The sequence below is a fragment of the Diadema antillarum genome, unplaced genomic scaffold (genome assembly GCF_040938485.1).
Source record: "Diadema antillarum isolate AM-2024a unplaced genomic scaffold, OU_Dant_1.0 seq00000182_RagTag, whole genome shotgun sequence".
Classification (NCBI taxonomy): domain Eukaryota; kingdom Metazoa; phylum Echinodermata; class Echinoidea; order Diadematoida; family Diadematidae; genus Diadema; species Diadema antillarum.
In genome coordinates, this window is record NW_027271249.1 from 538649 (window position 1) to 563753 (window position 25105).

At 39.5% G+C, this 25105-nt stretch overlaps 1 protein-coding gene across 1 annotated transcript in view; it reads left to right on the plus strand.

Moving 5' to 3' along the window:
* The window catches only part of LOC139728497 (metabotropic glutamate receptor 1-like), a 180617-nt gene that overhangs the window by 131333 nt on the left and 24179 nt on the right, over positions 1 to 25105 (plus strand). The window contains exons 2-3 of the mRNA XM_071639436.1: positions 1241 to 1487; positions 3982 to 4244. Of these exons, the coding sequence (XP_071495537.1) occupies positions 1241 to 1487; positions 3982 to 4244 (510 nt within the window). The remainder of the gene's footprint in view (positions 1 to 1240; positions 1488 to 3981; positions 4245 to 25105) is intronic.

A 25105-nucleotide genomic window follows, 5' to 3' on the forward strand; every position in this document is an offset into this window, starting at 1 on the left:
ATTGGCAGCGCTCATGGATATGAGTAAAGTGTTTTAAAAAAAGGATTTCGGGAAGATGATAATTATTTTAACTGGTATCAAGTTTAAGTTTATGACATTATAATTTCACTCGCTCGATAAAGATGGCAAATAATTGCTTATGAGCAAAGACTCGAAGTTGCTGCTGCAGGGGACTCGAACCAGTTACCTCAAGATTGAGAGTCTTTGGTCTGAACCCCTACTCCACCTACTCCTCTTCGTGTATTAGTGAAGAGTTTGAGCGCAATGATGGTTACGCGCCATTAAAAAAAAATCCTCCATTAAGTGTGTCATGCAGAGCAAAAAAACAAAACAAAAACAAAAACCTATCTCCAGCGTTACTTCACGTGTAACATTAAGAAATATTTTTGAAGGTATGAGTTACGATATTCCATACTTTCTTATTACTGTCCGTGTTTTTATCATCTTTAATCGCAAATATCTCACATTATAAGCAAGAGTGGACGTAGGTCGTTGTGCGATCGAACTCTAAATGGGTTGCTGAATATAAAATGGATACACTAAATATTGCCACCAAATCAAAGTTGGGCAAGCTTGAGAGTTGATGAAGAATTTATGTACTGGGATGTAACGTTGTATATACAGGAGATTGTGAACGTGTCTGCATCGATTGGACTAATCAAAGTGCACTAAAATACTATACATTTTAGCATTAATAACGAATACAATTTTTTGAGATTTTTCGAAATATCATCGAATTTGGGAATTTGCGAGTATGAGATGTAATGCTCTATATTCTGCAAACAAGCTTGATTGTAACACGTGGATCTTTGTGATTGAGCACACACTTTTGCAATCATGTGCTCATTCCAACTCAATCACGGAAATGGTTATGATCCGTTTACATTTGTCGTGATTGCAACTGACACCAACAATCTCTTTAAATGGTAAATAGGCCGGACGGCTTCAAATTCCTTCCTCTTGAAAGTCCGATGTTTGTTTGTTTGTCATGGCATACTCTCTGATACAGTGCAAAAACATTGGTTTGTGTCAGTTCTTCTTGGTATGTCGCTTCGTTCCCGTTGGGGAAAAGTCGCAGTGGATCTAATGGCCACTCGATGGCTCTTTAACCTTGTCACAGCAAAGACTTTAGAAGACCGTTGATATTAATTTTAGTATATGAATATGGCATCGTTGTTGAATTATGACGGGAGATTTAATGGTATTAAAAGTTGTGTTTCATTCTCTCCTCCGTGCGCAGGTAACTACGGCGAAAGTGGTATCCAGGCCTTTCGAGCGATAGCCGACGAGCGTGGAATATGCATCGCCGTGGCCAAGGGGATCCCCCTGCCGGCCACGCCCGCCGATCACGACAAGGTGATTGACGAGCTGGAGGAAACGCCCACGGCGCACGTGGTGGTCTGCTTCTGCGAGGGAGGTACCGTAACGGCGCTCCTGCAGGCCACCCGGCGGAAAGGCAAGGTCGGAAAGTACCTCTTTATTGGAAGGTAAGATCTTGCACTTATTCGCATGACTTAACTCTATGTACGCAAGTCCGGTAAAATTATGTGAAAATGAACTCATTAAGGTGATAATGAAATGAAGTTCCGTATTTTTTTTTTTTTTATTGTGGTAGAGAAGTATTTACCGTCAATTATCATAGCATTGTTTCTGTTTCGTTTCCCTTTCCATGTTGCTCAGAAGCGTTATATCTGAGACGGTAAACATTCGACTTCAAAAATAATAAAATTTAATAGACAGATAGACATGATTGTGATACAGACAGAAATATACATACATATAGATAGATAGATAGATAGATAGATAGACAGATAGATAGATAGATGGTACAATAGATGGCAGATAAATTGTTGGATTGATAGAAAAGATAGATAGATAGAGGGGAAGAGGGTGTGGGAGAGGGAGAAATGGATGAAATAACATAATACGAACTGTAGGAATACTGTTAACATAATCTATAAAGGGCATTACTCTTGACTGATGAGCAGGATCAGCGAGATAAAATTTTACTGTCCAGCACACGAATATCATGATATTTTGTATCGTGTTATAGTAAACAACATGCACTAGAATCCTTCTGTTCAGTGTGAAATAAACCTGCTCCAGGCAAAACAAACAAACAAACAAACAAACAAACAAACAAACAAACAAACAAACATACGAAACACAAGCAATCACAACTTTATCATGGAAGTATCTCGGTCCTGATACATGCACTGACCAAAAATGATATACGCCTCCGGCATGTAACTCTAAAGCCAGTTTTGATGGGTTCGGACTTGAATGTAGGACAGGCAGGTGGTGCGTCTCTCTATTTTATTCACCTGTTGACAAAAAGCAAACAAACAAACAAACAAACAAACGAAATAAATCTTTCTATCCACTTTGTCTATTATGTTTGCTTTACGTAGACCGCGTTCGATATTGTCTGACCTGAATGTGCGCCAATCCAGTTGAATTTCCTCTTTTCCTGTTATGTTCTCTAACTGTCATGTTTTTATCGATTTCTATCGCATTTCTTGTGGGTAAAAGACGTCATGGATAACTTTTTTTTTTAAAATTACTGAATACATCAAATTAGGACGATTGAGAAATATGAAGTTTAGATGCAACATATAACATTTCCTTTGTCAACAAGGTTCTGACATATTGAAGTAATATAGCCTCTGTATGTCCCGTTGTAGTACGACAGAGGACTGGACATGAATCATGTAAAAAATCGACAACAAACAACTCAAAACTCAAAACAAAAAGAACTTCCGCCTTGTCATTCGCATGATGATATTACAATGACATCCACCGATAACCAACACATGATACATACAAGGACATTATCAGCCTAATTTCAGTTGCCAGGACCAATCAATCCATTAAAGAGATGGTACAGTATTGGTGGAGATGAGAATTGGGCTTTTAAATTTTTGCAAGATACCAAGAAAACACTTATGAAATAGTACAGAGCATACCATTTTAAGAGGAATTCAAAGTTTATTTGATGAAAATCAGGTTTGGAATAACTGAAACATCCAAAAACAAAGTAAAACAAAGTGATCGTAATAAAAGGTGGGTCCCACACTTAATTGAAATCGCTCTGTTTTGGATACCTCAGCCATTCCAAAACCAATTTTCATCAAATAAACGTTGAATTCCTCATGGAATTACATGCTCTTTCATATTGCATAAGAGGTTTCTTATTATCTCACCAAAAAATGTTAGAAACCTGAAATTATGTCCCAACCAAAACTATACGATCCCTTTAAAGCCCCGTTATCTTCCATTCCAGCCTCTTGAAATCTATTTTCTAAATATTCCTGTATAAACCAGGTGCATATCAAACTTGTGCAGGTAAATGTGTATCCATTTCAACCAAATAAAAAAAAAAAATATTCATGTAGCTCTTATCTGTAGATTACCACTTTCTGCTTGGCTGTTTTCAACTGCTCTTCTAAAATATTATTCTACGTTTTGTGAAGTCTGTGGTTCTGGTAATCATCGCAGACTAGTAGTGACTGTTAACTGGGTTTAATGCTATCAAATCTTTTTCAATGTATTTCAATGTACAAGATTTGCAGTGAAATTTAGAGGTGTTGTTTAATGGTGAAAAGCTGACAACTTTTTAATCATACATACCTTCCCTAGGATAGCAGTTGAGGGATTTCATCTTTTATCAATTAGAAACATCCAGTTACTTGTTTACTTTTAATTCACTGGTCACTATTTGCTAAAATCCTCTGATGCCATCAGCAAAAAGGCGTGGCAGAAAAGGGGGGTATTGCACATACACAAGATGTACACGTCAGGTTTCATCACAAAGTAAGCGTACGTGGTAATTGGTGTGGTTGAGATCGTTGTGCTTGTGGCCGTAGCACGCACTTTTCTTCCCCTTTTCCCTTCAAGCTGTAACAGGAAAAAAAATCCCCAAAGGATATCCCTGTTCTTCCAATTTGACTGCTATGCTGCTTCTCTTATCTTCCCCTGTAGCGATGGATGGGCGAACCGCTTGGAGGTTGTAGAAGGGGTTGAGGAGGAGGCGGTGGGCGGTATTTCCCTGAAGCCACGAACGGAGCACTATCGAGACTTTGACCCGTACTGGTTCGGTCTGAACCCGGAGAACAACACCAGGAACCCCTGGTTCAGGGAGTTCTGGCAAGAGAAATTCAAGTGCGTCCTGCCAGCGGACGATGCAGAACCGACCGAGTCGCCCCCAGGTCGAGATGGTTCGGATCCCCCATCAAATTGCACAGGTAGGCAGTCCTCCGCTAGTTAGGTGATACGCTATCAGCGTATCACCTATTGTGATTGTCAAAATCTCTCTTTATTTAGGTGATACGCTTTTAGCGTATCACCTATTGTGTTTGTCAAAATCTTCCTTTCTTTCTTTTTATTCTTCTTTCTTTCTGGCACATTTTGTGTCGTGAATATCTCAACATTGACATGACGGAATAACATGACATTTTCAGTCAACATGTCTCATGAAAATATCTAGCCACAATAAGGTTTTCATGACAGTAACGTATCTATGACGTCATCTAGGCGCCATTTTGTGATTTTCGGACCATGTTACATGATCAATCATAACTTCATAACTAAAGGTCATTTCTGTATCATTTTCGGTGGACATAATGTTCAGGTCACGCTCTATCTTACATTTTGATGCTAATTACCTAGGACATCATTACGCGCACATTAGCGCGCGTCAAAGTTCTTAAATGCTTAAAACGACTTCCCAATGGGAAATCTCGAAGTTTCAGACAATTTTAAGCGTTCCGCGCGTTCGCGTCCGTCCGCGCATTTCCGCGCGCAGTGCGCGTAAGCAACATGAAAATGCACATTTTTTGACAGATTTGGATTCCTGATACATTAAGTAACAATATCCATTGATTTTCGATCAATTTCGACCTATAACAAAGGAATGCGCTGGCGTCAAAGTTGAAATTTCGTGTGCGCGTCTATGTGGAAATATAGCGAAAAACATGTCTTTGTTTATTTCGCCATAGCTCTTTCAAACGTCAGGTGACCCTATGTTTTTATTGCATATTACAAAAGCATATGAATTGGAAATAACGTTTCAAGTACCAATATTTCCCTAAATACATTATGACGTCATCATATCATCATCTGAAATCAAAAAAGTGGAATTAATTTTTTGAGGTACTGTTTCTGACATTCATTTGCTCGTATCTCTCTTGTTTAAGCTCAATATTATCCCAAATTCAGATATGTTGTACTTTTAACATTTACCTTTCAAGTCCATGTCATGGTTTTGAAATTTGATGACGTCATCATACCTTAAATTGTGATTAAAGGTAAAGATGCTAAATCGGACAAGTTTACGTGTTATGTCTATGGGAGGTGATTTTCTTTTAAACCATGCATTGACTTGACAACATTTAAGCACCTTTATCTCAGCTGATTTTGCTTCATTTCCTCTGAAACTTAAGTATGTTGTAGCTCAGACAATAAGCTGCAGTAACCATGCATTTTATTTTTTGAAATCTCTTCATCAGGTTGACAATTTTGCAGTTAAAAACTGAAAATGAGAATGGAATGTGGACAAAACGATTCCTGATTCATCTTTCACATACATAAGTTTACGTTCCTCATATTTTCTCGCCGAGACGTATGGATGAGTGGTTAAAGGCGACGTTTCATAGACGTGAGGTTGCGGGTTCGAACCCCATGATCACGAAACAAAATACTTAGCTATTTTACTTTTTTTCTTCAATTTTGTATTACATATTCGTCCATGTAGAAATCACGTTCGTATATAAACGCACCTATACACACACACATAAACACACACACACACACCATATCCCTCTTTTTTGTGTTGGAGACCACATTGCTTCGACTGCTGCAAAAATTTTGCAGGCTGACTTTGTCAAACCGATCATAGTTTGTAATGACGACGACGGAGGTGTTGTACTTTGAACAATTGTCTTTCAAGACCATGGCATTGTTTTGTACTTTGATGACGTCATCACACTGGAAATTGTGATTAAAGGCAAGGTATCAAAACCAGCCGATTATAGGTTTTATGTCTACGTCGTGTATTTTTTCCAAGTTGCCAGAAATGGCATAGCGACATCAGTCGTTACAAGGCCGCATTTCCGTCTAGCAATGCAATACATGTTCACGCGGCCACGATTGTTGAGTGGGCATTGACTTTTTGCCCGTGTAATATCTATACATTTCTTTTTTGCCTTACCATTTCCGTGGATGTCCCGTGGCCAAGTGGTTAGAGAAACGGTTTCGCATGCACGCTCAATATAACTTCAAGGTGCCTATATCACATTCTTTTCTTTGTCGATCACAGATGACTGACATCTGATGACCCCAAGCGTATCACCTAACTCGTCAGCGTGACGAGTTTCATATCTCGTTTTTTTTATTCTTCTTTCTTTCTGGACAATTTTGTGTCGTCAATATCTCAAGAATGACATAACGAAATAACATGACATTTTCAGTCAACATGTCTCATGACAAAATCTAGCCACAATAAGGTTTTCATGACAGTAACATATCTATGACGTCATCTAGGCGCCATTTTGTGATTTTCGGACCTTGTCACATGATCGATCATAACTTCATAACTAGATGTCATTTCTGTATCATTTTCGGTGGACATGAAGTTCAGGTCACGCTCTATCTTACTTTTTAACGCTAGTTACACAGGTCATCATTACGCGCGCGTAAGCGCGCGTCAAAATTTTAAAAGGCTCAAAACGACTTCCCAATGGGAAATCTCGAAGTTTCAGACAATTTTAAGCGTTTCAAACATTTTCTCGCGTGCGCGTCCGTCCGCGCAATTCCGCGCGCAGAGCCCGTAAGCAACATGAAAATGCAATTTTTTTGACTGATTTGGATTCCTGATACTTTGAGTAACAATATCCATTGATTTCCGATCGATTTCGACCTATAACAAAGGAATGCACTGGCGTCAAAGTTGAAATTCCACGTGCGCGTCTTTCTGCAAATATAGTGAAAAAACATGTCTTTGTTTATTTCGCCATGGCTCTTTAAATCGTCCGTTGACCCTATATTTCTATTGCATATTACAAAAGTATATGAATTGTAAATAACATTCCTGGTATCAATATTGCCAGGAAAACGCGATGACGTCATCATATCGTCATTTTAGATGAAAAAAGTGGAATTGATTTTTTTGAGGTACTGTTTCTGACATTCATTTGCTCGTATCTCTGTTGTTTAAGCTCAATATTATCCCAAATTCAGATATGTTGCAGTTTGAACATTTGCCTTTCAAGTCCATGTGATGGTTTTGAAATATGATGACGTCATCACACTAGAAATTGTGATTAAAGGTAAAGACTCAAAATCAGACAAGTTTACGTGTTATGTCTATGGGAGGTGATTTTTTTTTTAAACCATGCATTGACTTGACAACGTTTAAGCACCTTTACCTCATCTGATTTTGCTCCATTTCCTCTGAAACATAAATATGTTGTAGTTTAGACAATAAGCTTTAGTAATCATGCATTTTATGTTTTCAAATCTCCTCATCAGGTTGACAATTTTGCAATTTAAAACTGAAAATGAGAATGCAATCTGTACGGAACGATTCCCAATTTTTCTTTGCAACTGTATATTGATCGAATCCACGCTGCCACTTGTGAGAAATTGAATAGCGCCATCACAAGTCGACACTGTCACAATAGTATTTACATTTAAGTTTTGCACTCGATCTTCAGGACAGCAATGTGGCATAATCTGTTAGCGCGCTGGTTCTTCATAACGCCATACCGGAAGGCGAGAGGTTCGACCCCCGCAGGACTTTTATCCGTTCTTTCTTCTTTTTTTTTCTCTCTTTTTTTTTCGGCAGTTCAGCTTTACTCCGATGTCATTTATCGTATTATTTTATCAAGTGTACGTAACCCGTGAACACGGCTGCTCTATTTCCCTTGCTTTGTATTGGAGTTTGGAGATTGGGTTTGCTTCAATAATTTTGTCACACTTAATGTTGTAAATTGCCCCTTGTTACAGTGTCCCGCTTGCCACGATTCGTTTTCTCTTTCCTTTTCTCTTCATTTGTTCTTGTTATACTGTAGCAGGATATTTAGGAACGTGTTCGTTTACATAACTAACATGAATGGGAACTGAATTAATTAACTCTAGTCCAGGTGCATGGCGTCTCGCTTATCTCTTTGGAATTCCAGGTTATTGTTTGACCAAATAACGGAGTTAAAGACAGGCAGGGAAGGAAGTGACTTGATATTGCTTCATAATGAGGAATTTCGGGCAACACCTTTCCAAGTGTAGTGATTATGACGGGGTTCTCTGTCGTTTATTTTCGTCATGGCTGTTTCACTAGTTAGCCATAGGTGATATTATGTTGCTGGCATCTGGGAGAATAGAACAGATCAGTACCAAACTGGAATAGCCCTATAAGCAATGTGGTAAGCGTTCAATTTTTTGCATCATCTTTCTTCTTTAAAGTCAATCACTACTGATCGAAATACGCAATATAATATGACACGTTCCACTGGTAGTTTAGGCAAAGGGAGTTAATGCATGATGCAATGATAAATGTGCTACCATTGATTTTAGAGACGTCATTGTGGTGTGGTACTGGTGATGGTAAGGGAACCATAGATTGCTTTTAAAGTAATGAGACAATCATTGGACCTTTGCATCAAGACCGTATTCCCATCTAGAATATAATGCATGTTCGTGCGGCGTTTTTTTTTTTAATCCTGACGTGGACATTTTTTTTTCTTGTTTTTAATTTAAGAATGTTATCTAAATTTGTTTCTTTCCCCTAACATTTGTTTTTTGTTGAATATAGAGTTAGACGTTCCGTGATCGAGTAGAAGAGCAGCGATTTAGTTACAGTTTCAATGCATCTTGTTTACCATCTTCTCTGACATTAAATTGATGGTTTTTATATTTGACATTGTCTGTCTATTTGCCAGTTTATGCTCATAAACCACTGCTATAACAACTAATACATTTGCTTCACCTGTCACACGCAATGACATGGATTGCAGTTGTGCATGCAGTTTTCCTTTTGCCACCTCTCGTTTTTCTCTCCCCTTTTCCCTCACTTTGGTTTTGTTATACTGCAGATGGGAATGATTACAATAGCATAACCCAACTTAAAGTAGGAATGAGAACTGAATAAATTAACTCTGGGCCAGGTGTATATAGCGTCTCGCTCATCTCTTTGAAATTTCAGGTTGCCATTGTTCGACCAACGGAGTTGAAGACAGGCTTTATGTTGCTATAGAGGTATCTCGCGCCACATGAATGGAATGCATACGCTGTTTAGTATTAGTAATACACTTTTTCATGCCCATCCCTGCCAATAAAAGTGTGTTTGACGGGGTTCTGTGTCATTCTGCCTACGAGAAAGCAAAGTTTTATTTTCGCCATGGCTGTTTCTCTATGCGTAGCCGTGGGTGATGGGTGTTGTTGGCATCTGGGCAGTAAAGAACCGAGTATCATGCTATAATACCCCCCCCCCCGTTAGGTTCTAAGCGTTCAATACGGTGATATATCTTTCTTCTTTATTATATCGATCACTGCTGATGGAATTACAGAATTATGTTATGACACGTTTCACTCAAAGCTTAAAAAACAAAGTTTATGCACGATACAAGTAATGGTGCATGAGTCCTATAGGCCATTGATTTTAGATGAGAAATTATGATATGCCTAAAGTAGTGGTGTCATTGATTAGGAATTAATGACACGATTAAGCACTCCTTCCACTTCTAACTGTCCCCTTTGAATGTGTGTCGATCACGTGAGATCGTCATAAATTATCATTCACGTATAAGCTTACGTTCAAAGTGTACTCTTAGTTGGAGGAGACCTATAGTTACATGGTTAAAGGTGATGTTTTGCCCTTTTCTCTTTAATTGAGGTATCACTTTCGTCCAGGATAAATCACATTCTCATGTAAACAGACTCACTTGCTCTATATCCCCTGTTTTGTATCGGAGGCTTCATTGGTTTTACTGCTGGTAAATCTCACAGGCTTGTATATAGTTGTAAGAGCTCTCTGAACTGATCATTGTGATAGCAAGATTAGAGGGAGTCATATTGGTTATGTAAATAATGGTCAAAGGTCATGTTTTAAAAGGCCACTGTTAAAGCCAGGATGGTTATAAACACTTAATTGTCATGTTTTATTTGTACGTGCCGAGGATCACTTGGACCCCGTTTACAGTGCGAGGCTCGGCCGCGTTCGGTGTAAACGCGCAAAAGGCCAAATGCGGGGCCAAAATTGGCCTCGCATTAGGCCACGCTCTGGAGGTGGTCTCGGCCGCGGCCGAGCCGCGGTCGCGCCCGGCCTTTTTCTCAGTGTAAGCGCAAACTGGGCTAAATGCGCGGCCAATTTTAGTCTGGCTTCCAAACCCTCGCCTGTACTATTTCGCTATTCAGGATATTAACTACTTCAACGTCGAAAACTAGTATAGTTTAAGGTGGTTTTGTCCTGCAAAGGATTTTCTCCTTCGACAAAGGCCTTTGCCCGAACGGCGACTTCGTCGCCACGGAATTCAGTTGGCAAAGGATCTGAAAACCAGACAATACCAAATTGCGTTTGTTTAAAAGGGTAGAGCGCCACTACGACAAAATATTGAAAGGTTCGAATCAAAAGCGCGGCCGAGCCCGGCAGTGTAAACGGACTAAATTGCGGGGCTCGGCCTCGCAATTGAGGTTGTCCTTGATTGCAGCTCGGCCGCGGCTCGGCCCAGCCCCGCACCGTAAACGGGGTCTAAGTTTATGCACTGTAAGTACTCAAAAAGTCCGTAAATCGACTTAGTCGCACACGCACAGAATTTCCACTTAGTTTGTGTGACAGAAAAACAAATGTGATCTGAATAATGTAGGCCCAAAAAAGTTCAACTAAGTATCTCATTAGAACTTCAAGGTTCTGTATTACATTCTTTTCTTTGTCGATCACGGATGACCGACATCTGATGACCCCAAGCGTATCACCTAACTCGTCTTCAGTGTGACGAGTTTCATATCTCGTTCTCAAATGCGTTTAATTTTAAACTTTTCACTGTCGTATATTTGTATAGATCCCGTCTTTTCATTTAAGAAAGAAAAGCAATTTCGGTCTGATTAACGCAGGAAAAAGCAACAACAGCACCAATTGAATACGACAGGAAGTAATCAATATTTAATCTTAACGTTAATAAAACATCAATAAAGTTTTCCTTTAATCTAGTAGCAACAGCAAGTATGACGTCGCTACGACGGACATAATATACCTATCATAGTTAACTACACTAACCCCTTGTCTTCCTAATACTTTTGATACAAACACTTCTATTTCCAGCGCCTTGTTTTATACTTTGTTCTGCTCATAAATTTCAAGTAGTTATTAAACCGAAGAAAGCTCCTAACTTATCGAAACTTGATTCTGTTGGCAGACATATCCCTCTATAAGTATAGATACACAATATTATTCCATTATTTCTGCTTCAGCATCAATTCAAGCAACAAAAAAGAAGATTTTGTTTTATATACCGTGTGTCTATTAAAAAAAAAAACCACTATGCACTCTTGAAATGGCTGCCGAATAAGAAATATATGATTCTGGGAGAAAAAAAGTTTATATGTATGGATAGCTTATGGACTCAACTTTCATATGACTCCAAAAAGTCTAAAAATAATTCATGCTTGAATGAGCACTGCTTACTTTTGTAAAGGGTATGAAAATTAGGCTGCGCAGGAATTAGCCTTCCAATTTTGCGAGAGGTGAGTCCGTTGGAGCTTACAAAACTGAAGTTGATATGATAGGTAGGGATTATGTAACATTGAATATTCAATTCTGGATTGAAAAAAAAAAAAGAATGTCAAAGATGTCAGCTATTTATTCTTCAGGTCAATGGGTAACCTGAATAATAAGTAGCCAGTAGCTGTGACATTTCTTTTTCAACAAAATGTATTTGCATAACCAGAAGGGGATTATGTAAATTCATTATTCAAATACATTTTGTTGAAAAAGGAATGTACAGCTGCTGGCTACTTATTATCCAGGTTACCCAGAAGGCGTTTTCATATCAGCCCGATGTTTCGAAATAGTGCGCTATTTTCTGACTTGGGAAATTAACCCGATCACGAAATAGCGCGCTATTTGATAAAATGTGAATACAAATTAGCGCGCTAATTGATCGAGAAAATTTCTCGAGTCCAACTCGGAAAATTTCCGAAATAGCAGGATAATTAATGTGAACTAGCGCGCTATTTGATAATGTTCGGGCTGATGTGAATAGGAAATGAAATAGCGCGCTAATTTGCGATCGCGAAAAATATTTCGAGCTTGGATTTTTATCGGGCTGATGTGAAAACGCCTAATGACCTGAAGAATAAATAGCTGACATCTTTGACATTCTTTTTTTTTTTTGTGAACAATCCATAATTGAATATTCAATGTTACATAATCCCTACCTATCATATCAACTTCAGTTTTGTAAGCTCCAACCAAGGAGGTTTAAGAGTTGGAGTTCCAACTGGCTGTAATTATTCAAACAGTTGTCAGATTTCTATTGATGTACAAAAGAATTTCACAGGTGCATTTGTGCCTTTGATGATCAATGTTCGAAACCGCCGTCTTGCTGAGCAATCTGAAGATTCCTTTTGAACGTTAACATAATGTTGGCCATATTTTGCTTATTTATTCATTAAATGAAATGAAATTTCACTTAATGATAACCCATGTAAAACAAAAATAAATCCCGTGCAGAAATTTGTTCAAAAGTGTAAATCAGAGCTGTATCTTGTGAAAATGTTTAAAACTGTACCATCCTGGAAAGCCGGTTTTATCACTTTTCCACTTAATTCCGACAAATAAAACTAGCATGGAATAATCTTCAAGTATAATTCTTTGTTGATAGCTATATCTGATTAGTGCCCGGGTATGCCCAGTCGAGTAGTTTTCATCTTTATTTCAGCATTTTTTGCGCAATTTGTATTTGCACTTCCTCGTGTCTGTACCACCTATCTTTTATAAGAAGGGATAGCGAAAAGTAATTGCCATCACAAAGACATATCTTCCTTAGAAAGTAGCTGGTGATAATGTAAAGAGACACGAGTCAATTGTCTTACTATCTGCGTGGAAGATCCTGTTTGGCGCATGCTTCAATTTTTTTTTTGAGCGGCGGCATCGAACATCTAGTAAAGGAAATAAGACGGTTGTGACTCCATTCACTTGAACCTCCTTGTTCCAACGGACTCACCTCTCGCAAAATTGAAAGGCTAATTCCCGCGCAGCCTAATTTTCATACCCTTTACAAAAGTGAGCAGTGCTCATTCAAGCATGAATAATTTTTAGACTTTTTGGTGTCATATGAAAGTTGAGTCCATAAGCTATCGATTCATATAAACCGTTTCCCCCAGAATTATATATTTCTTATTCGGCAGCCATTTCAAACGTGTATAGTTTTTTTTTTTTTTTTTGAGACACACGGTATAGGCCCCATACACACACACATATCTAATTAAACACACTGCTAGATAACAAACACATTTTTTGTTGAGTACTATATATGTGTGTGTGCGTGTGTGTGTGTGCGTGTGGTTTTTTTTGTGTGTGTTTATGTATGTGTGTGTGTGTGTGTGTGTGTGTGTGTATTTGATTGATTAATTTGTTTATTCATTTTTTTGTTCATCCGTATATAAATTTTTAGAAACTAAAAAAAACAACAACATCACAGCATGCACTTGAATACAGGTTATTCTCCATTCATTATCCACCTTCCTGTTTTGTTTGCCTATAATGTCCGTTTCAAACTGCTTTGTACAAGGATTTTATAAACAGCGTGCACTGAACAAGTACGGTTTATAGTTAACAGGCAATAAAAATGTGTATTATACCACAAGCCGACCTGATCTGCAGATCTCGGATTGGTATCACAGATTTTGTTCTGATTACATTATTATCTGCTTCAAAAGTGCTATGATGCTCTATCAACATACTAGGTTGTAGTGGGGTAATTGATTAGAATCCACTGAGGAAAAAAAAAAGGGTATATCTTGGAGATATATCTCAAAGCCTTGTGGGAATAAAAAGAGAAGATATACATGGATTCATTTTTATGCTGACTAACAGAATCTGGCCAAGATTAATATCTTGTCCAGATGAAGGAGATGAAAATAGGAACAACATACTGGTTTGCAGTAGGAAAATTGATTGAATTAGAATCCGCTGGGAAAAATAGAATGAAATTAGGATTATGTCCTCGATATGTATCACAAAGCCTTGGGATATATACAAAACATATACGAATACGTTTTATGCTGAATATTACAATCTGCTCATAATCAACCTGTTCAGATAAAGGAGATGGGAAAAGTGGCATGCAAACTATTTTTCCCTTTTAGAGAGCAACCCCACCCCTTCCTTCTCCCCTTCCTCTTCGCTTCCCTCACCCTTCCCCCCCCCCCCCCCCCCACCGTCCTGCTGAGGTTGCACAGATATGTCTATAAACCATGCAAACTCAAATAGAGCGCACCTGTCATCGCGAACTGCATAGTGGGAGAGCGATTAGAATGTCGCGTCCTTGTAGCGCTGCCGTATTCTCGAGGCTTCTGACTGCCAAGCTCAGGTTATCCAAACATCACAGATTCTTCTCTCGAGACATCCTTTCCAAGTACTGGTTTATCTTAAGGCCTCCTATAGACATTCAGTTTCCCCGCTGTAAAGTTTTGTTTTGCTTTCACAGACGAAAGACAAATATCTTCGGAGGACAATGACTTTGAGAAACATGGTTGTTTTATTTTGTTCTATAACAATATTGTGCTATTCTGTTCCTTCGTAGAGTAGTAGGGCCCCATCTGAAAACGTTATCGGCATAAAATATAAAGTATATTTTGCTTCTGAGTTTAGGATTGATACTGCAGAGGAATGGAGACATGTTATTTGCATTCAGTAAGAATTCAAACAAAAACACACACAAGTGCCCCAGTCCTACTTTCATATCCTCCGTAGATCAGGGACCAGTGTTTACTGTGTGTTCATCTTACATGAATCACCAGAAGACGATCTAGAAAGAAAACGTACGCCTCTTTTCGGTAGGTATTCCTAGGTCAAATCAAGGTGTTCAACGATGACTAGCGAGCAATTGCAATTTTGGTCAAGAAAATGGACCTACTTCCCCCTACCCCCCACCCCCCCAAACAAAAGCAAAGCAAACAAATCACAAATACAAACACAAACACAAAGCAAAGCAAAAACAAAAAGCAAAGACAATTTGATAGGTTATGAAATCTCCCACGAAACGTTTCGTTCTCGTCAGCCTAAAATGGTACCCCCGTCGGAAACATCACCTGACAATTTCTTCCAGTAGTTGTCGATTGCTCCTTTGATGGGGGTGAAGATGGAAGGTGTATCCTCTTGCTTCCCCCCTAAAGGTATTCTGTCATCCGTTTACAGTCCCAGCGCTGCCTTCCTAAAAAACAAATATGGCATCCAGTCAGGAAGCGATCGCTTTGGCTCACGTACATTCCGTTGCAACTCAAACGTCCTGGCTTTAAACTTTGCTAGTTTGTATTACCGCCAGGGATTCATAGAACCCTTTTCTTTGTCTTTCGTCGAGTTAAACATTGGATAAGTAACCCTTTCTCTCCGCTCAGGACATGTTGTTTGAGCTGTAAATAGCCAAACATGTTACAAGGATGTGGAAAACGTAGAGCATAACACATTGCAGCACGCAGAGAGAAACTCCATTGATCTATAGGACCATTGTGATACACGTTCGTCCTTGACGCCACAATGTTATCAGAGCTTATCGTAATCCAGTTGGGTTAAATTGGTCTCGTCAGTCGCAGCATACGTCATCTCTCGGCAGCATTGTGGACGATATCATGCATTAAAGGAAATAAAAGAATACTTGCCCTGTTTACCCAACTGGCAGGAAAAAAAATGAGGTAATAAATGAGATTCGTTCCTAGAATGTGCAAACACAAAAGAGGGTAATTTTCCCCAAACGAATTCCTTGATAAGTTACATAAACATGTTGTCGTCCTCCGCTTCCAAACTGTATAATCCTATTCTATCATATTCTCCTCCGCCTACTTGTTGACATTTCAAGACAAGGAAACATTTCAAATCGTTCACTGTCGTTGTTTGTAAGTATTGATTTTCGTAACTCTAAGTAATTGATTTTCTGTTATAAATATGTAAGTCCTTCTATTCAACGCTTGATTATAAGTAGAAATGTATCCACAAGTAGTTTTGCATTTGGAAATAGAATAGCTAAACGCATAACAGTGGTATAAAATGAAGTGAAATGTGATATAGTCATGCAAAATAATGAAAAGAAGCTGAGATAGTGATTTTCGATCGATAGGGATGCCCAGTGATGATTACAGAGAGAGGGGATGGGAAGAAAATGACAGATGAGATGAGAAAGAGAAAGGAAAAGTAGATAAGGAGAGAATGGTAGAGAGAAGAAGGGGAGAGAGTCATTATTGGGAGGGGAGGGGTACCATTAAATCCTGGAAGAGAGTCACGATTTACCACGATGTGGACTGGAAACATGAACTCTCTCGGACAAGATGGAGGTAGTGTGGAGACAATGCAAGTTCCTTTGAAACTTTGTTATGTGGAATCCATTCCTGTAATTCCTTGTTTATCTATCTATCTTTAATAGATAGATAAAAGATGGAAGAGAGAGAGATAGAAAGAGAATGAAGAAGGAGAGAGAGAGATGGTTGGAGAGATTGTGAGATGGAGATAGAGAGATTGAAAGATGTCAATACGTGAGGAGGGATATATAGATTGAATGTATGTTGCGAAAGATAAAGGTGGGAGAGAGAAAGGATGAAGGAGAGAGAAAGAGAGAGATGGAGGGAGATAATGGAGGGAGAGAAAAATATGTATTGGATGAAGAGATTGTGAGATGGAGGGGTGAGATGGAAAGATATACTAAAGATATGAAATATATATTGCGAGCGATAAAGACGGAAGAGAAAGGAATGAAGGAGAGACAGTGAGGGATAATGGAGGAAGTTATTGGGAGATACTGGAGGGAGAGAAAAATATGTATTGGATGGAGAGATTGTGAGATGCAGAGGGTGAGATGGAAACATGCCAACAACTGGTCAATATGTGGGGAGGGATATAAAATGTATATTGCGAAAGGTAAAGATGGAAGAGAGAAGAGAGAACGAAAGAATAAGAGACAATGAGAGATGGGGAGATATTGGGAGTTTTGGAGGGAGAGAGAAATATAATATTGAGAAAGAAGGGAGAAACATATATTGCGAGAGATAAAGATGGAAGGGAGAAAGAATTCAGGAGAGACCGTTGGAGACAGTAAGAGATGGAGGGAGATATTGGTGGTTTTGGAGAGAGAGAGAGAAATATAAACACTGAGAAAAAGAGAGAGAGAGATAAAAGATGTATCGAAGACGGAGGGAATGAAAGAGAGAGAGAGAGAGAGAGAGAGAGAGAGAGAGGGGGGGGGGGTAGAGATGATGGCACAGAGGGAGAGATGGAGACTCGTCTGCGGAGGAAGTTTGCTTTTGCAGATGTACCCGGCTTGACCGTATTGAGACAAACTGCTTAGTGTTTGCAAATGTTCCTGGAGTCGTTTCCTACCAGCTATTTGGACACATATATTAAACACAGGGGGTGCCTCGCTAGTCAAATAGAACTCACGCCTCACTTCCCCGCGGAACATTTCTGCGGCGCTAAGTGGCCCTGGTAGAGGTTATGGGATACTACAAAGGTGTACTGTCATGAGTCTCGTGAGTCTTTTTTTTCTTGTACGAAACATATTTTTATTCATGCAACAATATCTACAAGATCACGTACGTTGATAAACTAACCAGGAAGGAAGCAGAGCGCCTGATGAATAGGCGGTTTGAGTGTCAATCCACTGCAGGAGAAGGGAAAATGAACAAGTAATTTGCCGAGGTCCAGAATTAAGATGTTAATGAAAGCTTTGTCAGAGAGTGAGAAAAAAAACCAAAACAAAACAATACAAAAAGAATACAGACACAGAATGTGATCAGTGATGTACACGGATCACGTAAGAAAATCTGGTCAATGAGATGTCAGTCAAATGTGATTATCATTTTGTAGCGTGAAGCGAAATACACTCTAACACAGCTGCGAGTGAGGAAACGTGTGTGTGTGTGTGTGTGTGTGTGTGTGTGTGTGTGTAGGATATGAGGGAGAGGGAGAGAGAGAGAGAGAGAGAGGGGGGGGGGGAGAAAAGGGGGACTTCATATCACTGGGAAGCATGCAACCAAATTGATGAAAGTTCCTGTTCTGAGAAAGTCATACAACTCCAATAACCTACTCGACGAGAGAAACAACATAACTACATGTACTATATGATTAAAGTGACCCGATTTTCCCCAGACCATATAAAGTACGGTCCGAGCTAGCCTGTTCTTACGTCATCCCTTCTTCACGAACTTTTGATGTCGACAAGGAAGAAGCAAACTTGCATGCACTCTCTCTTTTTTTTTTTCTCCTATCTTTCTTTTCCTCAAACGACACTTTCCATTTGCCTAATCCTTCTATCTGGGCCATAAAGTCTCCTACGAATTATGACATCCAGGCTCTTATTTGCCGCCATTTCAAAAATCTCCAATCCTCTCACTTATGTCCATCATCCCCCGTAGCCTTATCCCCGGAAATCGGCCGACTTCCAGTTACAACTTATTTTTTCCCTCGGCTTTCTATTGACAGAGCAATCGAAAAAAGCCCGAGCGACGACGCAGCATAACTCGCCAAAATGACAAAATGCCAATCTGCAGAATGCGGATGAAACATTATACACGTTTCTTTACATAGAGTCCCTTTTTTGACAGTCTACTCCGGGCAATATTTCTAGTATGGAACCTCCTCGTATACAGTAGTCGTAAGCAACAAATTCACCTTTGTCCATGCACTAAATCTTTTGTAGCCGGTAGGAAAAAATCTTTTCAAATGACGATTGTGAGCACTACAAGAATATTAGAACTCTAAATCTTTCCTTCTTTCTTTTTCTTACTATTACCAGCATCAATAATTCTTAGTTTACTATAACAGACTGTATTGCTACTACTGATGCTACAAATATTACAGTTACTAATACTCTATTTCTGCAATCGTCGCAGCACGCTCTGTGTGAACCCACAATAAACGTGGCATTATAATCAAGTACATGTGCTGGATGATGAAAATTAAAAAAAAAATAAATCACGAAACTACTTCAGATTTGATCTGAAAAAACGGGAGGCAGGAGTAGCTGTAATAAGTTACCTGTTATTAGGAGACATGCCGATATTTTTCGAGCGCAGTCAGTAGAAAACAAGTGGATTAAAGAGATATTTTACGATTTGAATGATTTTGTCTTAATCATTGGGGGGAGTGCTTATCTTAGGAAGAAAGTTTGTTTTCAATATTCACGTTTACCATGACGTCATTACAAATAAGTAGATTGAGTAATATTCAAAGTATTCCTCAATAGATAAATAGATAAGCTGTTCAGCTTATCTATTTGTTCTGCAATGGCATTGTTATGGACAACATTGATGTTGGTGTACAACACTAATTGTGCACTGCAAAAAGTCCGGTGTTAAATATGAAACACCGAGCTGGTGTTAAATTTCCGGTGCTCATTCATGGTGTTAGATTAACACCTCTGGGTGTCATTTCAAAATCTAATATTGTTTTTTTGAATAGTTTCTTAGTTACTGCACTTCTTGTTAATTTTGAACTTCAACAAGACGATAAAGAATTTTCCGATAAAGTACTTGATTTTTGAAAAAAAAAAATGTGTAAACACATTTACACCACAGTAACACCAGTTGGTGTGGTCCCCTGTTGAAGCTGGACGGGTATTATACCATTGCAATTAGCACCACCAATATCAAATCAACACCATGCGGTGTCATTAATGAATCAACTCTAGCGCAGTGTCAAAAATATCACCAGCCACAGTGTCAAATTAACACCACGAAGTGCCAGGTGAACACTTTTTAACACCGTCACAATACATTTCCTACACCTGTGGGTGTGGTCCTTTATTGAAGTTTGATCGGTGTTAGAATTAACACCCATGGTGTTAAATCTAACACCGATGTTTTTACAGTGGAGGGGAAAAAGACAACCATGATGTTATCTGTCGATGTAAAAAGCAAACGATTACATCATCACGGTGGAATGAAATTCCAACACAATTCAACAGTTCATTTTCATGTAATTTTCATGTACTCGGGCCCCTGGGAGCGACTTTTTTCACAGGGGTGCTGAACCCCTGACCCACCCGTTCGGTTGCCGGACCATATTAGCAGCGTTTCAGTATATGGGGGAGGGGGAGCAGGGAAGGTGAAGGGAGGGGATGGGGACATCGAAACGAGGGTGAGAAAGCCCCCTACCACACAAGGAAACTTTTGCACTCTTTGTGAAATTCAACACACTTTATGTGGTAAATTTTGAAATTCTTCAATCAAAGAAAAAAAAGTGAATACTCGTGGACTATGTTCGTGTGTGGGTCTTCACTTTGTATAAGTCCATGGAAGGGGACCTACGGGGGAAGGTGTGGGAGAGATTTTGAATTTTCATACCTGAAATTCAGCGATCTGGTGCACACCTTTTGGTGAAATTTCTTAAAAAGTGTATTAAAATATATTCACAGAAATGTGAATGACCAATAAATCGGGATACAATCAACTCTTGTTCCGTGTATGCGTCATCACTGTGAAATAACTGTATGGAAGTTGATGAGGTGGGGATGGGAGGTGGCTACCATGCGACGGAGCTTTTGCATTCGTAGAATTTAATTACAACGATATGATGCACAATCTTGGTGGACTATCCCCATATTTGTATCAGATAATCGTTTCTGGTCTTTACTTTGTATAAGTCCATGGAAGGGGCCTAAGGGGGGAGCTGCGGGAGGGGATATCCCCCTCCCACACAAGGGAAATTTTGGATTTTCAGACCTGAAATTACGCGATCTGGTGCACACTTTTGGTGAAATTAAAGAAAAAAAAAGTATGAAAGACTTAAAATGTGAATGTCCATTAAATCAGGGTATGATCAGCTCTTGTTCTGCGTGTGCGTCATCACTGTGTAATAACTGTATGGAAGTTGATGGGGCGAGGATGGGAGGGGTAGCCTGGCCCCTTCCACACGATTGGGCTTTTGCATTTTTAGAATTGAAATACAATGATCTCATGCACACTCTTGGTGGAATATTTCGAAATTTGTATCAGAGTTCGTGTTTGTGTATCTTCACTTTGTATAAGTTCATGGAAGGGGACATAAAGGGGAGGGTGTGGGAGGGGGTATCCCCCTCCCACGTGAGGGAGATTTTGAAATTTCAGACCTGAAATTCAGCCATCTGGTGCACACTTTTGGTTTAATTTAAAAAAAAAAAGTATGAAAAATAATTATTCACAGAAATGTGAATGACCATTAAATCGGGGTATAATCAGCTCTTGTTCTGCATGTGCATCATCACTGTGTAATAAATTTTTAATGTATGGAAGTTGAGGAGGCGAGGTTGGGAGGGGTACTATAGCCCCCTCCCGCACCACGGAGCTTTTGCATTTTTAGAATTGAAAAACAATGTACAATGATCTGATGCAAAATCTAGGTGGAATATCCTGGAATTTGTATCAGACAAGTGTAGTAAGTCATCTATTGAGGGAGACCAAGCGGGGGAAGGATGTGGGAGGATGGATCCCCTTCCTACATGAGAGAGCTTTTGCAACTTTATGATTGTGATTCAAAGATGTGGAATTTTTGGCGCACACTTTTGATTTAATACGTAATGTAGCCATAATCAATGCAAGGGGTGGAGGCTAATACAGCAAGGGGGAGGGTTTTAGAAGGGGGTGTCTCCTAACCCCTCCCATTTGAGAATACCTTTGTATTTTAAGGATTGAAATGAAAATAGTATTGTCTGTGTATACACAATTATATATAGTCATTTATGATGGAGTATTTGAAAAACTGTCAAACAAAGAAGCATAGCCATACTAAATGTAGTAAGGGAATAAAGGTAAACTGAAAGCGAATATCCCCTTCCCAAATTTTGGAACTTTTGGATTTGTTTAAATTGAAGTGACAGATCTGGTGCGCACTTTTTGATGAAATATTCAGAAAGTGTCGATTTCAAAAGTCTACTAAGTGGATGGAAGTTGGCTTAACAGGGAGGGTGTGGGAGGGGTATCCCTCCCACACTAGGGGCATTTTCCATTTTCAGAATTGAAATTAAACGATCTTGTGCACTTTTGGTGAAGTATCTGGACAGTTTCTAAAAAAAAAAAAAAAAAAAAAAAATCCGCATCGTGGGGATTTTTTTTTTTTTTTTTTTTTTGGGGGGGGGGGGGGGAGAAGGTGGGGGCAAAGTGGTTAGTTTGCATAGCTCCCACCCAATATTTTTATTCCAGGATTGATGCTATTTAATACGAGGAAACTGAGGCATTTTTAGAATCCAATTGACATTATCTCGCAAACACATTTCTGTGGAATTAGGGTAATTATCAATCCACGAAGTGTACTACTACTACGTCTATAGAACATATGTAGGGGAACTAAAGCGGGGAAATGGTTAGGGCCTAAATGAAAGGAGGATATTATATTCCCACACGAGGAAACTTTTGCATTTTTGAACAGAAATGACAGATCTTTTGATGAAAGAATCATTCGGAGATATTCAATCTTATGGGAAGGACCAAAGGAGGATGTGGAAGGGGGTGTACACCCATTATATTTTCAGAATTGAACTGCAACAATGCCTTACACAGTTTCGGTGAAATATTTGGACAATTTTCCATCACAAAAAGCAAGAAAATCTCCAACATCCCGAAAATCATTGGGGGGGGGGGGGGTAATATCATGGCAACTGTCCCGCACCCCTGCATACAAGGAAGCTTTTGCATTACTCTAGAATAGGAAGGAAATATCATGAGAGAGGGTATTTCCCCCCAATACGAGGGAGATTTAGCATTTCAGAATTGACTGGTGCACACTTTGGGTGAAGATTGGGACAGTGTCGAATAAAAAAAAAAAAAAAAAATCCACATCTTGGAAATTACGGGGGGGGGGGGGGAGGGGGCCAAAATCAGAGCGGGTTGATAGATAGAGTTGCGACACCGGAAGTTCGCGCTGATTGGTCAATCCCTCAAAATAGTTCCCCGTGGTCGTATGATGTCGATAAGACCTTAGAAAACCGCGTACCCTATTATGACGCAAACAATGCATTCATTGTTATTTTGCTCCGTGGCTCGCGCAAAGTAGAGTTACGCGCTCCGCGCATGGGTTTTGCGCGAGAGTGCAAAATAGCTTCCCCTCGTCGTCATAACAACAATAAAGACCCACAACCCGGGATTTTGAATTACAACAACAATTGTAAAGGAGTGGGACTACATGATATTTCCGTCCTTACATTTTGACGTTCGCCCATCAACATCATCCAGGAGCGTTAAAACAACTCTGAAAATATTTCATCCTTTCCGGTTGTTTGCATCCGTTTCCTTGACGTCGACAGTAAGTACTCCTTTCTCTACTTCATTAAGATTACATGATTGCCGTAAAAACAGGACATTTTTCTCAACAAATCACACTCCCGTCGCAAGCAACAATGGTATCTCACCGCTGCCGCTGGGTCCGGGTACTGCGCGCCTATGTGAAAACCCTGTAGAAACAATTCGTCGACATCGACGATCAGGGGGAACTATTTGACGTGACCTTTGTACCCCAGTGTCGCAACTCTATCTATCAACCCGCTCTGGCCAAAATGATATGCTGCCCCCTCCATCGACGCTCTCCTGAAGGGGTACCCTCCTCCTGAATGAGGGAACTTCTGCATTTTTAGATTTGAAATTCAGCAATATAGTGATCCCTTCTGGTAGCATATATAAAAAAAAATAGAAAAGTAGGAAAAGCAAAATATCTAGCGACAAGTGGAATGCTTTAGTAGTGCTATCTGCACTTATAAGCTTGTTTTGGGGATTTTGCATTTTCAGAAGTGAAATTAAGCAATCCGATACAGGTGTACACACTTTGGGTGTAATATTTGGACAATTTTCTGTCAAAAAAACAAGCAATTTTCCCTGTAAAAAGATATAAGCTGGGGGTGCAGAAGCACCCCAAACTTTTATTTTTCACAGGGGTGCTATGCCCACCTGCTCAAAAAGTCAGGGGTGGTGCAGCACCCCCAGCACCCCCGCCTCCCAGGGGCTTGCATGTACTGTTCAAGACGTTCGCATAATGATAGAAGGTTTTGTGTGTGTGAGTGTCTGTGTGTGTGTGTGTGTGTGTTCAAGGTTATCCCCAGGCAAACACACATGCGCACATGTATCCACACACACATATTATATGCATACACACGCGCACGCAGCATGCATGCACACGACACACACGCGCGCGCACACACACACACACACACACACACACAAACACACACAAACTTGAAATTAGGATTTGCTTGATGTGGCTGCTAAGGGTGGGATTTCACGGAGCACGCGAACGATTTGCAAAGGACGCGAATGGCAAAATCCAGCATTCGTATATATTTCAGTCTGCAAAAGATCGCCAAACGAACGTGAGGATTCGGAAGCGTCGTCAATTGTTCGCAAATGTCGTTTTCACTTCGGCGAGGATTTCAAACAAGTTTGAAATTTTTTGCGAACCTTTTCCGCACACTTGGTCGTGATTTGCTCGTGAATTGTTCTTGAAAGTGTCGTTAAAGCCTCGTCATATGCGCAAGACCTTCGCAAGACACGCGCGATGTTCGCAAAATCTTCGTGACACCCCAAACAGACTCCGAAACTTTGGAGAATGTCTCGCGTATTTTACGCGAAATCTGCGAAGTTTTTCCGATCATTTTACGACGTAATCGCAAACTGTTCGCGTACCTTTTGAGACATTCTCGCGAACGTTTAGCGCACGTTTGGGGGATGTATGACCTATATGCTTTCTACAAAATAATAAAAATCGTAGCATACATCTAAACATCAAACAATTATGAACAACTATAGTAACAAAAGAAATTAAAGACTAACAAAGAGAAAAAATTGTTTGATATACCAAAAAAAAAAAAAAAATCGCAGAATACACTTACAATTAATCTTAAGTATGTAAAATTTCATTTGAATTATTGAGATTATGTGTTGGGGG